The sequence below is a fragment of the Canis lupus genome, chromosome 34, assembly GCF_011100685.1.
Source record: "Canis lupus familiaris isolate Mischka breed German Shepherd chromosome 34, alternate assembly UU_Cfam_GSD_1.0, whole genome shotgun sequence".
Classification (NCBI taxonomy): domain Eukaryota; kingdom Metazoa; phylum Chordata; class Mammalia; order Carnivora; family Canidae; genus Canis; species Canis lupus.
Genome location: NC_049255.1, coordinates 35816552 through 35833035, shown reverse-complemented (window position 1 = coordinate 35833035; position 16484 = coordinate 35816552). Strand labels below are relative to the sequence as shown.

Genomic DNA, 16484 nt, shown 5'->3' with positions numbered 1-16484 from the left:
AATAATGCATTTGAAGTAAATACATTATTCAAATTTCAAAGGTTGCAAACCAGCTCAAATACTTAATCCCTATTAGTTTATTAATTCACCTGGCCTTTATTGAAGAAGAAGCTGCATGTAGATTATTTAGAATTACATTTTGGTTCTACCACTTGAAGCAGAAAATTCAAAAGGACAAAGGCTCAAGCATGATGGAAGTGTCTTGCTTTTCCATGTTAGAGGAGCCTGGAACCTACAGCCCAAGGCTGCATGGCAACCAGGTGGTGGAGTGGCTTCCACACTTCAGGTTCTGGGTGGTTGTCCAATTTCCATCGATCACGTTCTTTGGTGGCAAGAAAAGGAGAGTGAGTGGGTGGAAGGAGAAGGGCACAGAAAAGAGCTACTTCCACGAAAATCCTTTCTACTTATATGCAACATTTCCATTTCACTTCTGCTTTCATAAACCTAGCTGCAAGGGAAGCTGGGAAATGTAGTCTTTTATTCTCCCAATATGTGCCGCTAAAAATCTGTGTTTTGTGAGGTGTGGAGGGAGGATGGGTGATGGTGTCACCAGTTAGCAGATCTCACACAAAAATCAAGATCAGGCACTTTTAGCCTCTACGCGGAAACCCATAAAAAATACGTAAACCTTTTATAAAGTTTTTACCACAAAATAAGTCAGAATTTATTTTGCAGTTCTGCTGAAGTCATAACACCGTATTTTCTTGGATTGAATAGGATCTCCACATCATGTGATACACTTGGCAATTTAATAATGACTGTGGGTGGAGCCCACACCACTCATGCCATGAAGTTCTGTTGTGTGGTTCTGTGGAACTACGCTTGATTTCCACTGGCATCGTTAATCTCAGGCCACAATGTTGTATGTTGATGCATAAAGTATGACTTGAGAACCCTGAATATTATTTTCATAGTTTCTGGTTCTATGTCTGAGACTTTAAGTTACTTAAAGAACCACTTATTGCTGTTAGACCACCTTGCTGTGGCATCAACACAGCTATTTATCCCAACATTTCTATTTTCAGTTTAGGGAATGTCAATTAGCCTTTCTAAATTGGGTTCCACAAGATAGCAAAGCTCTGCAGAAAATGAATATGAGAGACTCTTTCTTTCTCAATTCTCCAGAGGATGGTACAGAGCTAAGGCTGTTTGTTGTCAGTTCATAGGAGAAGCATACAGTGGACGCTTTATGGCACTTAGACTTAATTTTTTTAGAAAACCCTTGTTGAAAGGGCTGGGTAGTTTCCCTGGTTTACACACACTACTGATATTTTGTGACCACTGACCCTTAACAAAGATCAATATGGATATCACATGAGGAGATAGTTTTCTCATTTCTCATAGTGTCTGATACAGCATCAAATGACTTTTGTATCATCTCCTTACACATTACAGTCAGCATAAGATTTCCTTTGTGAAATTTGTGTGGTATCCTCAGAAAACAATCTATTTCATTTTGCCGTGTTGTCTTTTGTGTATTATGGAATGCTGCGAGAGCTTCTTACCAATTATTATAATTGTGCTCATTATAGCTGCTCTGTTAAAAACTGAGATGAATTCTCAAAGGTCGTCTTTGTTAATTGTTTGCAGTGATCTACTGCAAAGTTACTATAGTTTATTGTAATGAAATTGATAAAACCATAAGCTTGAAATCAATTTTTAGATTATTGTTTTTATTCTACACCACTTCCTCTTTTCTTTTCTTTTCTTTCTTTTTTTTTTTTTTTTTAAATAGAAACTAGCCACAGAAAGAACTGGGTATAATGCTTCTGCTCTTCTGGTTTTAGAGCTGAGGCACTTCCAAATTTGCCGATATTTGCTTCAGAATTAGTACTTCAACTCAGACTTAGTCTTTGAAGTTGTTTTAGTTCCTGAAATAATTATGAGAATTTCTTCATTTCGCAGCTTTCTAGGGATTCCTTCCCAGCTGGGTTTGTGTACTCTAGATTTGCCTACAATATCTAAACAAAACTGGGCCCTCTTGGGTAGTGTTTCTCAAAGTGGACTACTAGCTTCAGTGAACTGTCAGCCCCCCAAGTGGTATTCATTAGAAATGCAGATTTCTAGACCTGCTGTAGAATTTCAGGGTGGAGCCTCTGAACCTGCCTCTTCTACAAGCTCCCCAAGGAACTCCAGATTCATGAAAGTCAGAAGGATACTTTTCTAGGCTTTTATATTCACTGCTTTCTGGACACCATATATGAAGAGACTATGGTTCTTTGATAACCCTGTAAATAATCCTCATTTTCATTTGGATAAAAATTCCTGGTGTCAACTAGTCCCTTTACAATGGTATCTTAAAGCCTACACAGGAATTAAGGAGATAATAACTTAATATCCTAGGCTTTCACCTTTCACCAATCATCTTCACTCAGAATGAGTGGTTCTGATCTTATTACTCAGGACACTTTGGGTTGTGGTACCAAAGCCCGACTCAAGCCAAATGAAGCTGAATATGGAGTTTATTAGAAGTCACACGATGTGATTAGGAATGTTATCTTTCTCTTTCTTTGGGCTCTGCTTTCTTCTCACCAACACTTCCAGGTTCATGTTCTAATTACTTCATCATTGTTAGTCCCAACAAAGTGCCGGTCTGAATATCAGTGGTGAAGCTTGGGTCATGTCCCCAACCCTGAACCAATCCTTCTTTTCCTTCCTCCATATCTGGATTGGGTACCTGGCCCAGGGACCTACAGGGTCAAAGGCTAGGAAAGGATGATTCCTCAAAGCAAAGCGTAAAGAAGTATTTGAGAAAAGGGTGGAAAGGTTGCTGAGTTGGCAAAATCAGGAGAATTGCAACACCATGACATCAACTATCATTGTAGTGGATGTGCTTAAAGTTGATTTGGTCCTTACGTAAAGTGCCTCTCCAAGAGCCTTTGTTATGTTTCAGCCAAAAGTAATAATAATGGTAACTAACATTGGTGGAGTGATTATTATGAGCCAGAACTCTTTTAAATATTTTCTGTATATTGATTACTTAATCATTTCAGCAACCTGCAAAACAGCTTCCATTAACAGCACCATTATAGTGATGAGAAGACCAGGCCTATTAAGTAGCCTCAATATAACATGTACATGGTGGGGTCACTATTTCAGCCTGGGCAATTTAACTCTATCCTTGAAGTCCATCCTCTGACACATTGCTGTAGTCTCCAATTAATACAGAAGGGCATTTGGTGTTTAATTCACTGTGATTTTTTTCCCACTAATTTATTCAATAAGCATTTACTAAACATCTGCCTACTAGGAGGATCCATTTTAAACCCTGCTTGACTGAGTTCCTATTTCTGTCTTGCTTACTGAATTCCTGTAACTGAAGCTTATGACCAGGCTCCATCTCTCTTTGAGGAGTAAGGAAGTGGTCTCCCAGGAGCCTCTGATAGAGGGCTTTGCCCATAATTAATGGGTTCAGTGAATGTTTACTGAAACTGGACAAAAAGAAAAAAAAATCTTTTCATCCTGAGTTGTTTGGGAGAGTCAGGGGACATATTGCTCCAAGCATGTTTTGTTGCTCCCTCCCAAAGAGAGGCCATTCAGTGGAGTGGTTGGTAGCACAGGACATAGTATTATTTATAATAGTAATAACAACAACAGCCATGGTCAAAATAAAAAGGCTGAGTACTTATCATGTGCCAGGCACTGTTGTACTTGGTTAAATATATGTTAGCTCACTTAATCCTCAAAACAATCCCCATTAGCGGACACTGTTCATTTTACAAATGAGTAATTGAAAACACAAAATGCCTAAGTAATTTGCCCAAGCCCCTCAGATAGTAAATGGCAGAGTTGGAATTCCAAGTCAGCCAATCAGGGTGTGTGCACCCTCCTCACAGCCCAGTTATGGGAATGAGGTGAGGGTGTACCACTGGCGCAGCATCTCAGGTTGAGCTGAGATCACGCCCTACTACCCTCCTTACTGACTGTGACCTCAGGCAGCTTTCTTAACCTTGCTGAGTCTTATTTTACTTACCTGTTTGGTGGAAATACAAACATCACCAACTTGTGATGAGGCTAAAATGACATAATGCATAGTGCCTGCCACTTAACAGGTCCTCAATAAATGATTTTAATTATTACTGGTAAGATACAGTGAATGCCTGAATGGGGCAGGCAGTACGATTGGAGAGGATTTTAGAGAGTGCCTAGTTCTATCATCAGTAGATGAGAGCATGGGGCTGGCAGCCTGTGCTATGAACTACGTGCCATACTTGGGTTAGTTACTCGTTAATACACGTCAATAGTTTGACTCGGGCCTGTCTTCGCCAGCTCAGTTACAGAGCTATTAGTCTTCCCCTGAACAATATTAGTCTCACCTTGAGCATATACAAAATGACTTAGTATAGAGCAAGCTCTAAGAGAGAACGGACAGCTAGATTCCAGAAGCTGAAGGCTGAAACCACAACCATTCGTTCATTTCCTCATTCATTTAAGAATAAATGGGTGCTGCGTTGCAGTGGGAAGGCCGTGAAAACCGAGACGCACACTATCTTCTGGAATCTTACATTCCAGCATGCATAAAACACATTTATACACACTGAACAAATGGTTGAACGACCGAATCACAGTTCTCCTGAACTTCTGAGGAGTGTGCAGAGAGTATAAGAGAGAATTTAAGATTTCCTATCTGTGTGGCTAGGATGTTTCCAGATAAAGTGAGAGCTACGCAAGATCTGAGGAAGAGTTGATCTTGGTTTTGCATTGTTAGGGCTGGGGGAAGGGCATTTTCAGCTGTAGGAGTTTGGCCCTCAGGAGGGTTCAACAAAGCCTGGGAATCCCCACCCCAGACTCTGCTTACAGAGACCCTTCAGAACACACCTCTTGAGACCTCTTTGGGGCTCTTCAGGGAGGTGTCTTTAGCAGACAGACCGACTAATGAGGCATATGATGAGAACTTTCAAAAAGAAAAGATAAACAAATATTATTTTTGCCTGCATAATACCATCTGCCTTTGGAGCCTGTGTTTAGTGCTTCCGTTCTGTAGGGGATGATAGATATTGGAAAGCTTCTAGAGTTCTAAAAATGAACAGGCCGAGCTGCCCACTATACATGCACACTTACACGTCTCCCCCCATCTTGCCTACAGAGTGTACCCCTCTTGGTGGCTTATGTGTGTCTAGGCCTCTGCACATGTGCGCACACGCTGGGTGTATGGCCTGGATGGGTAGGCTTGTTGTATGTGTATGCACAACGTGTCCGAGGGATTGCTTAAGAGCAATATGAGCCACTTCATTTATGGCAGACTTTAGGCAAGTTAGTGACCACACTACCAGGGGGTGAAACTCATTTACTTCTGGATTATTTGAGCATGAGTAGTTTATTATTATTTTTAAAATTCATGGTTTTCTTGAGAGTCATCATCAGTGGAGGTTTCGTTGTGAGAAAAATGCACATCGGGCTGCGTTAGCGGTTTCTCTAAGGGACAGCATTTCCCAGCAGGAGAGAACAGGCCAGCCTCACGGTAAAGAAGAGCCCTGCAGATTGGCACGGTCATCTGAGTATATCCTAGTTTTGACACTAGGGCATGACATTTTTCCTTTATCTCTCCGTGGTACCAAGAGTCCCTAGAGGATGCAACCTGCAGCTGCAGGGCCTTGGCAATCACGATTTTTCTGCTGGAAAAACAGTTGCCTTCTTAGTCTCACATCAGCCTTTTCCTTTCTTCCTAAATGGGTAACCCCCACAAGGCCTTCAGAATTCAGCTCAAACTTGAAATTCTTGGTGCTGTGTCCCCCAATGCCTCCAGTTAGGTGAGCTGCCCATACCTCTCCTGTTTGTCATTCTTCGTGCATCTTTGTCATTCTTTGATTCCCATCTGTGTGCCCACAGCCTATAGTAAGTGTCATTGGTGCAGAGCTTGAATCTGTGATGCCCATGGTTGTATTATGATATTATTAGCATTTAGCATTGCGCCTGGGATACAGTAAACAGTTAAATATCCGCAGAATGAATTCTTTAGCCTAAGATTAAAATACAACAGATCCAGGTACCGCCTGCAGAAAGTCGTGGCAAAGTCCTAGTTCCCTCAAGGCTCAGGCAACTCATTGAACCTTTCGGGGTCTGTAAAAGTATAGTTTATAGGTGCATAACCCCACCTTGAGATAATTTTAGGAGATCCATACATGCTTAATTATCATTTAATTTTTAATACATTTTCATATTTAATAAGATATGATTAAAAAAACAAACCTCAAGCTGTATATTATTATACCAATAAACACACTGGAATATGGCAACCTCTTAAATTATACTCCTGGATTCCTCTATCCGTGTGCAGAATTTCATTCAGTAAGAAGAATTTCTACTGAAACTTCAAACCCTTCCCTTTATTTATTTTTTTAAATAAATTAATTTTTTATTGGTGTTCAATTTACCAACATACAGAATAACACCCAGTGCTCATCCCGTCACACATTCACCCCCACCCCCCGCCCGTCACACATTCAGTGCCCGTCACACATTCACCCCCACCCCCCGCCCTCCTCCCCTTCCACCACCCCTAGTTCGTTTCCCCGAGTTAGGAGTCTTTTTCTTCTTCCTTCCCTTATATTCCCTTTCACTATTATTTATATTCCCCAAATGAATGAGAACATATAATGTTTGTCCTTCTCCGATTGACTTACTTCACTCAGCATAATACCCTCCAGTTCCATCCACGTTGAAGCAAATGGTAGGTATTTGTCGTTTCTAATGGCTGAGGAATATTCCATTGTATACATAGACCACAGCTTCTTTATCCACTCATCTTTTGATGGACACCGAGGCTCCTTCCACAGTGTGGCTATTGTGGACATTGCTGCTAGAAACATCGGGGTGCAGGTGTCAAACCCTTCCCTTTAAAAAGAGAAATTTGCAATTACTTATCTTAGGAATACAGCTTATCTCTATTTTGGGTGTAAGACAAGACTGAAAATGAATGAGATATTGAAGCTGATGTGACTTTGTATTTCTTTTTTTTTTTTTTTTAAAGATTGTATTTATTTATTCATGAGAGACACAGAGAGAGAGAGAGAGTGAGAAAGGCAGAGACACAGGCAGAGGGAGAAGCAGGCTCCATGCAGGGAGCCCGATGTGGGACTCGATCCCGGGTCTCCAGGATCAGGTCCTGGGCCGAAGGTGGCTCTAAACCACTGAGCCACCAGGGCTACCCATGACTTTGTATTTCTTTCAGAAATTCTAATTTTGTATTCACTAAAACAGCTTTTTTGTTGTCATTGATTAATTTAATAACTAGATATGAATAGTTAAACTCATAAAAATGCAATTTTACCTATTTTAAAATTCTAGTTTTTGTTGATGCAATTTGTTGCCATCCTGACTAAACTTTCTACTGGAGGAAGGGATTTCACTCTTACAGATTATTTTAAAACATTTAAAAACTACATCCCAGAAAAAGTCAACAATCCCTTCAAAGTCTAGTGTCGTGATTCTTTAACAATCAATTATCTTCAACTTTGTGTCAGATTCTGTCAACAGTGAAGCTGAGAACGATAGGAAAGTTGGTGCCAACTCCAGCCTAAGGCCAACAAGTGCTATGGAAGGTGGGAGCAGAAGTGGTTTAAACCAGTGTCCACACACCTCGGGTGAAGTGACTTGGATGGATACGTCTCAGACTTTTCTTTTGAGTTCAAATGCACCAGTCAGTTTGATTATTATAAGAGTTACACAGTTTAATTCTTGTTCCATGGATTGAGAGCTAAATGTTGGGCAAGCTCTTTGTTATAGAGCACACTAACAGGGGGTCGCTGGGTGGCTCAGCGGTTTGGCGCCTGCCTTCAGCCCAGGGTGTGATCCTGGAGACCCGGGATCGAGTCCCACATCAGGCTTCCTGCATGGAGCCTGCTTCTCCCTCTGCTTGTGTCCCTGCCTCTCTCTCTCTCTCTCTCTCTCTGTGTATCTCATGAAGAAATAAATAAAACCTTAAAAAAAAAAAAACTCATCAGTAGAGCACACTAATATTAAGTATCTTATTAATCCCATTTTTCAATCCTAGCATATTATAGATGCTTAAAGTATATTCCCTGTGTATTCAATATGCAACTTAAAATCCCTCCTTTATCCCCCGATATCATTTATAAGCAAATACTATTGTGTGCTAATGAGCTTCTTTAATTGGAAGACCAAAGGCAGTTTTCTCATCATCCCTGGCTTAAAATGCTCCCAAACACGTCTTTCATGATTAGCAGCTCTAGTTTTATCACCGTGGGTTAACTGCTCTTCTGTCTAGGAGTTTTTGGTATAGGATTGAGAGCACTGACTTTGGAGTCAGGTGAATCTCACCTTGAATCTCACATGAATGAATGTGGGGGTTACTCAACCTCTCTGAAATTCATTTTCGTCATTTGTATGGAACTATTAAATCATCTACTTCATAGAGCTGTTTTGCATATTTAATAAGGTAACACACGGTTTCTGGTACATAGCAAACATGGCAGGAGGTGGACTTTGGCTCTATTTTATGACCACGATGTCATATCATTATATGATACTATCATCAGAGATAGTCATGGCTCAGTGCTTAAATGGAAGCCTCCATTTCTTTGCATTTGAAAATCACTTTCTCTTTCGTGATTTGCCATCCTCCAGGAGGTCAGGCGTGGCTTCTCACACGGAAGGTTTGTCTGCAAACAGTAGGAGAGAGCTAGCCCTAGTGCACAAGGAATTTTCCAGCCTCTGCTCCATCACATTTGCTAATGTCCCATTGGCTAGAGCGAGTCACATGGCCAAGCCCAGACACAAGAAGAGGAAATGGGCTCCCATCTCTTCATGAAGGAGGCCTGCAAAATCATGACCTTTCCACACATCCCACCCCCCCCACCACCAAGTATATCACAAATACTAAGCAATAAATAGATTCCCGTGATCTTGAGAAAATAACAGTCTTCTTTATTTTGATAATAAAGTTATGCTTAAGCACTTAATAATTTCTAAGCCTGAGAGGTGGTTTAAATAGATGTTCTTATTTTCATTCACGTAACTGATATTCAGAGAGTCTATATGCAATGTCTAAGGGTACGTAATGTATCAGCTTGGACTAGATGTTGAAGTCTCATGACTGAAGTAATAACTTCTTTCTAGGGGAATGGACTTGTCTTATTAAAACTAGTCCCTTTTAAAATTTGTGACTATTTGATACCATGCCTTTGTTTTCCAGTATGACCCAGGGGTCATTAGTTTCCCGGTGGGCTTGATCTTTTCACCTTATTCTTAAGACATAAGAATTACACATTTACAAAGCAAAAGACACCTTTCTTTTATAACTTTGTAATCTAATTTTGGCCTCTTTTGTTGTCTCTGTCTTTTTGAAAACGTTATAACTCATATTTTTCAATAGCTGTGTTGTGAGAGGGTGAACTGCTTGCCCAATGTTAAATAAGTGCTCGTAGTTACTAGTAAGTGTGTCCCTTTCAGTGCCACTGACTCACTCGCTGCTACCACTGCCCTAGACTAGAAATTGTGACAAACAGTAGCCCAATAAAATGCTTGCCCACACACAAGGTCATATGAGATCTAGATCGAGGCTCTACGCTAGAGCTACAGAACCAGACCTACAGTGGTTTCGTAATTGTATTTGGAAACTATACAGTTTAAAGAAAAATTCAAGATACTTTCATTCCTGCTCTTCCATCCTTGATATTTATTTATTTATTGGTTGACAAGATCCATAATAATGTTTGGTTTGTATCACTCTTTAAACTTTAATATACTTCATTCAAATATCCCAAAAGACCGGGGCATATAATAAAATACTATTATAAAATCTGGATCTAATTACAGAGGAGAAAACTGAGGTTGTAGAAGATAGGTTACTTTCCTAGGACCGTGGAGCCCAAAGTGAACATGCCCACCCTCATTTTTCTGACTCAGTGCATGTGCTTTCTTCATTTTCCGATTGCCTCAGTTTACCTTTGCAAAGTGATGGAGAGCATGATGCCTTCATTCCGATCTCCAACACTATTTTGGATTTAATTATATATTGAATTGCACTCTTATTTAACTGTTTCATAAAGTCTCATTTTCTTAAAAGTACTGTAAGCTTTTTAAAGACACTTTTCCCCCCTTGGATTCTCCTACATCACCCTCCATGCTGTTGAGAACCTAGGAGGCCGGCAGCAGTATTCTAGAACCAACTTGTCACTAACAATGCCGGAAGGTGACACTGGCCAGCTGCCGTGGGAAAGGGATGGGTGATTTCTTGCCTCACGAAGTTGCTCCTTAATGGAAGCAGCCGTCGATGATCCCAGGCTGCCCACAGAAACCCTCAGGTTTGTTTTCTCCCCTTCTGTCTGGGTTTCCCTAAAGTACATCCACTCACATCCTGCATTCATCGACAATTATTTGGCTCCACATGGTAGGTTTAAAATAGCCTCATATGCACCATAGTAAGACATTTGAGGTGAGCTGCAGGGACCCTTGAACAAGTGGAAGGTCTGTGAAGGTCAGTCTCTCCCCAGGCCAGCGACAAAGGCTTAGCTAGTTTCTGATAGCTGCAGGGAAGAATGGGTGGTCAGCAGTATGCCATCCCAGCCCCTCCCTCCCGGACCCCCCTCCTCACCATGATGGCCACATGCTTCTCCTTAGCTCAGCGCCCCAATCGTACATTCTATTTTGAGATCACCTAGTCTTGGATTTTGTTAAGCCACGTGACATGTAACATGTTTTGTTCTCCTGGGTTGTCAGATCTCCGTTGTTTTTCGCTCAAACTTATTTTTGCGTGGTCAGGAAATGTCAGCATTTCACCATTCTTCTCATCTCATTCTTCCCATTTCCTTTCAAGCACCTGCTAATGCCGCTCTAGGCAGCTCGCCCTTTGCAGGTGTTCATTCTTTTATTCACACTTCTTCAAAGGCACTTTGTCTGATGCCGGGCATGTTACAGAGCAAAAGCGGGCACCATTCCTGTGTTTACAGTTGTTATGGACTCATTGGGAAGGGAGAGTTTAATCAAATGGTCAGGTGGATAAATGTGGATTACAATTGTGGTAGGTGCTTCAAAGGAAGACCCATGGGATGATCCACAAGCCTCAAGCCAAGTCAGGTAGATCAGAGGGCTTTGGTGGGGAAGGGACTCTGGAACAGAGACCTGAAGGCCGAGGAGGGCTTATAATCCACAGACAAGAGTCAAGTAAATGAGCAAATTATGACACATCTCCATACCAGTACCAACAAATATGGTGCATATGCTAAGTGTAGGGGGTGGATAAGATAGAGAGATGGGGGGAGGTAGGGACCTGACATGGCCTGAAAGAATTAGGGGAGACATCTTGAGGGGGATCATTTAAACTTAATAAGAATAATGAGTATAAATCATGTGAAGAAGAGGAAGGGGAAAGAAGTCATCACATGGAAGACTGCAGAAGGGCCCGACAATGTAGAGACTGAAGTGAGGCTGAGCAGCTTATGGTGTAAGGGGAGAGATAGGGACACAGCATGGGCAGCCTTTTAGGTAAAGATGATGAAACAAACTACATTATTATTATTATACATCATTGTTACTACTGCTGCATCTAAAACAACACTCCTGGGATGGATTTTTCCCACCAATCTCGGAAGTAAAGTGCTAGTTTACAGTCCAACTAATGTGTACATATTAAAATAAAATTAGGGATAGCACATGCACACTTGCCTGATAATGTCAAGGCCCCCAAAAGGAGCCCAAGTGGAGGACTCCAAATTGAAATTCAGGATGAATGACACTGGAATATCAGGAAACTTAGTCTGTAGGAGAGTTACTTCTTTTCACATCCATGGCACTACCACATTCCCCCCTTTCTTTTTATGTTTAGTTTCCTGAAGGTGAGATGAGTACTCCTGTTTTGTGAACTTCCTCAGATCTAGGAAACTACCCTCACTCCCTTTCCCATCTGACTTTCATCATCTTCAGTCAGTTACTTCAATAAAAGTAGGCTTCAAAGAAAATGAACCTAACAAATTTTAAATCTCTGAGTCTGTATTTTTTTTCTTCCCCCAATCTTTCCTATACCAGATATGATCAGTGTTAGGTACTCCGTGGACACAGTTCCCAGAAGCCAGGAGTGAATTTTATCTCAAAGTCTATATACCTTGATCTTTTTCCAGGTCAAAGGGTGAGATTTTTTTTTTTCTAGCAGGTTACATGCTATGCCTGTTTGCTGTACAAACAGAAGACCCTCTTGGATTGCCGATTTGTTGTCTTGTAATTTTTTTCTTTGTGGTCAAGGGAGAAAGTCAAGTTATATAATAATTTTGCTTGTTTATCACCACAGAAGAAAAAACTTAAGAATTTATTACATAGTTGATATCGATGGTGATGAAAAACAGAATCCTACTAAAGACAATGGATTTTCATGACAATATTTTTATTCTAATACAGGATGAAGAGGAAGAAATCAAACAAGAAATTAACATGTTGAAGAAATATTCTCATCACCGAAATATTGCTACATACTATGGTGCTTTTATCAAAAAGAACCCACCAGGCATGGATGACCAACTTTGGGTATGTAGTGCTATCCACATTTGCCTCTTACATGAAGAACAACCAGGGCCAAATAGTTCATTTCTCTATCTTCATGTTGGAGTAATGAATTCTTTCTTTGAAACTCTCAGTCCCATGATTTCCATAACAGTGTGTTTTCAGGGTTCTTTCTCATTTCCCTAAACACCTCTCCATCATTTAAGTATCTTTTTTGAAAAAAAAAAATACATTTTTTATTTTTTTTATTTATCTACTGCGAGAGAGAGAGAGAGAGAGAGAGAGAGAGAGAGAGGGAGACATAGAAAGATTCTGCAAGTTAGGGGAGGGGCACCGGGAGAAGGAGAGTGCAGATCTCAGGCAGACTCCTCGCTGAGCATGGAGCCTGACACAGGGCTCAATCTCATGACCCTGAGATCACAACCCGAGCCGAAACCAAGAGACAGACGTCTAACAGACTGAGACACCTAGGCGCACTTCCATCTTTTAAGTATCTTTATCTTCTATCTTCCATCCCTTCTATCCCTACAGCAAGTTTAAAGTTTTCTGGTTTTTCCACTAGTGACTCTGTTTACTGAGTTTTTATGATACTTTAGGCATCATGCTATTTGCTTTCTATGTATTATATCACTTATTCCAGCTCTCTAAGGTAGACGTTATCATTTCTTCATTTCTTAGATGAAAAAACTTAGGCTTACAAAGATGGTAAGTAGACTGCCCTAAGGTCTTTGTAGCTGGAAATGGCAAAGCAATGATCTAACCAAGCTCTTGGAGTCTTTTGCCTTGTCTATCACTAAATGTGTGGATGAATGAAATTAGATTAATTAATTAATTAAAAGATTTTATTTATTCATGAGAGACACAGAGAGAGAGGCAGAGACACAGGCAGAGGGAGAGGCAGGCTCCTCAGCAGGCGCCCAATGCAGGACTCAATCCCGGGACTCCAGGATCACTCCCTGAGCCGAAGGCAGTTGCTCAACTGCTGAGCCACCCAGGTGTCCCAATAACTGAAATTTAAATTCCAATTCCGTTAGTGAAATGCCTAAGACAATCTCCGATACTGTATAAGTACTCAAATAGATTGCTTTCCTTTCCAGTTAGCCATGTGCTCCAGTCCTGTATCTTTGACAATCTGTCCCACCGAAAGTAAGTTCAGTACGCCTGATACTAAAACCACTACTCCTGTCCCTGCTCTGCTCTGATTGCTTCTCTTCTCACCTTCCTGATTTCTGTCCATGGAACTTTTATTTATTCTTAGTCCCTCAGGCTGATGTATAATACTCTCTTGCTTTAATCTTCATTTGCTAACTTTACACCCACCCCACTAGTGCAGGCCCATTCATTGGAAGCCTAGGTTTTGCAGTAGACTTCTATTTGATCTGTCTCTCTTTCTTGAATCTCTGTTCATCTCATATGTTGCTATTGGATTAATTAGTCTAAAAATACTCTTTTAATCACTCATCATCTTATTCATTTTTCTAGAGCTCTTAAAATGTGTCTGACACACAAAATTTATTTAATTAGAGCTTACTATATGCCAGATTAGATACTAAATTCTGTGGCTCCTATGACTACTATTTCATGGATAATGGATCAGAGAATCTCAGTCTACTGTCTTAATGCAAAAGACATCTGTAGTCCAGCTGAGAAGACACAAAACATCCACAGTGAACAGAGTTGGTGACCACAAGTGAAAAAATAATGCTAGCTCAGAAAAATAGCAAGATTTTCATATCATTTGATAATTGAATGCTATGATCTTTGGAAGTGAAAAGAGCTGCTGGATATTTTTTTCCCTGTAAGTCTCATCTTTAAATAAAAATTTTAAAAAGCACTTTTGTATAAATAAACCCTCTTTGTATGATCACATTGATTTTATATATTTTATGTGATTTTTGACAGTTATAGTGAGATTTTAATCATGGCCTCTTAAATGTATGGTAGATATAAATGTGAAAATTAAAAATGTAAAAGTAGTAGGAGAAAATAGCTGTAACTATATAATGCTAAAGAAAGATATACAAGGGCATATATTCAAGGGCAGATCCACAAAACAGGAGTTTGATGGACTTGCCTATATACATTTTTTAAAGTTTCCCATTACAAAAAAACATAATAACTAAAGTAAAAATGCAAATAACTGATTTAGGAAAAATATCAATCCATACATGATGAGAAAGAATTTAGTAGCCTTTAGAGAATTTTTATAAATCAGTAGTAAAATATGAAATTAAGAGAAATATGGAGTTAAGAACAAGGCAGCAATTAACAAAGTAAGAAATATCAATTACCTGTAAAGATGTTCTTAAAATATAATCATGCCAACATAAATATAAAATATTTATATAAATATAAATATAAAAGAAAACAAGAATTAGATACCATTCCTTAACTTGTAGATTGGCAAAGATTTTTTGTTTTTTAATAATATACCCAGAATGGACAGTCAGGCCCCCTGCTTATAGAAATGGAGGTTGGAGGTTTGTATTCTATCTCAAGGGCGATTGGAATACAGACGGATAAACATGCTCCCTCTCTTCCCCACCCCACCCTCCAACACACACAGATATACAGGAATGTATCCTAAATAAATATTTGGGTAACTACATAAAGATGTGTGTAGAAGTTAACCAGGAGGGAATTACTTAAGTAAATCCATTAAAGGACACTATGAAAGGACATATCCACCAGTTAAAATGATGTAGATTTATATTTACAATGGATAAACATTATTATAATGGGGTTTTTTAAGCCTTTTATAAAAAAGCTACAATTAGATAAAATGCATTTTCATTTTTGTCAAAGAAAGGAAGAAAAAGAAAAAATATATGTATCTATCCATCTATATCTATAAATGGTGGAGATGTCTAGAATAATATATACCAATGGTGTTGAAAATCACAAAATTGGGATCCCTGGGTGGCGCAGCGGTTTAGCGCCTGCCTTTGGCCCAGGGCGCGATCCTGGAGACCCGGGATCAAGTCCCACATCGGGCTCCTGGTGCATGGAGCCTGCTTCTCCCTCTGCCTATGTCTCTGCCTCTCTCTCTCTCTGTGTGACTATCATAAATAAATAAAAATTAAAAAAAAAAAAAGAAAATCACAAAATTGATGGAAGCCCCTACCTACGTGTAGCTTACATTTCCTATCTGGGTAGTTATTTCAGTAATTTAATTTTTGAAACCTTTTTTACGTCTGCTCTTTTTTTATTTCTTCTAAGCTTTCTCTGAAGTTGAACACATCAGAGCCACTTCTGTTCCTTCTTTTTTAAATTGCTTCTCATTGGGCTGTGTCTGTTCCTCATAGACCATCAGCTGTGTGAGGACAAAGATTGTGTTGTTTGCACCTCAATGTCCTCGGTGCTAGGAGGGTGCCACGCTTATGATGCTGACAAAATAGTTGGTCTGTAGAGAAGTGATTATCATTCCTATAAACTTGATTGCTAATGTTGGTACGAAGCAGATTGCTGTAGGTACTTTGAGAGCTCATTTTTCCTGTGGCCTCTAGGTTCAGCAGAAATGATGAGATGACACAAGTTGGAATATGTCTGTGTTCCTAAAGCACTTCTGTATAATCAAGAATCTAGCTTTAAAAAAAAAAAAAAGATTTTATTTATTTATTTGACAGAGAGAGAGACCACAAGCAGGAGGAGTGACAGGCAGACGGAGAGGGAGAAGCAGGCTCCTCTTGGAGCAGGGAGCCCGATGTGGGACTCAATCCCAGGACCCTGGGATCATGACCTGAGCCGAAGGCAGGTGCTTAACCAACTGACGCCACCCAGACGCCCAAAGAATCTAGGTTTTTAGCAATGACCCCATATTGCCATAAACTTCAACAGATAATAAGTGGAGAATGATAGCTATTTTAGTACTCTCTGGAGAGAGGTGTTTTGTTTGGTCAGGGCCATTGTTCCCAATTAAAAGAAGGCATTACTGTAGCATTGGAACCAGCACCTTCAGGAATCACCCCCATAGTACTAGTTGAGTCACACCCAACTATTAATATCATTTCTTTTGTGAGATGGGCCAGATT

At 40.0% G+C, this 16484-nt stretch overlaps 1 protein-coding gene across 8 annotated transcripts in view; it reads left to right on the top strand.

Moving 5' to 3' along the window:
• Positions 1-16484, top strand: part of TNIK (TRAF2 and NCK interacting kinase) — a 376466-nt gene that overhangs the window by 224248 nt on the left and 135734 nt on the right. For 7 of the 8 annotated variants that reach the window (XM_038583888.1, XM_038583893.1, XM_038583891.1 and 4 more), the window contains exon 4: positions 12352-12477. In XM_038583888.1, the coding sequence (XP_038439816.1) occupies positions 12352-12477 (126 nt within the window). Of the gene's footprint in view, positions 1-10135; positions 10266-12351; positions 12478-16484 lie in introns of those variants that run through there. The other variant, XM_038583895.1, reaches the window with a different exon arrangement.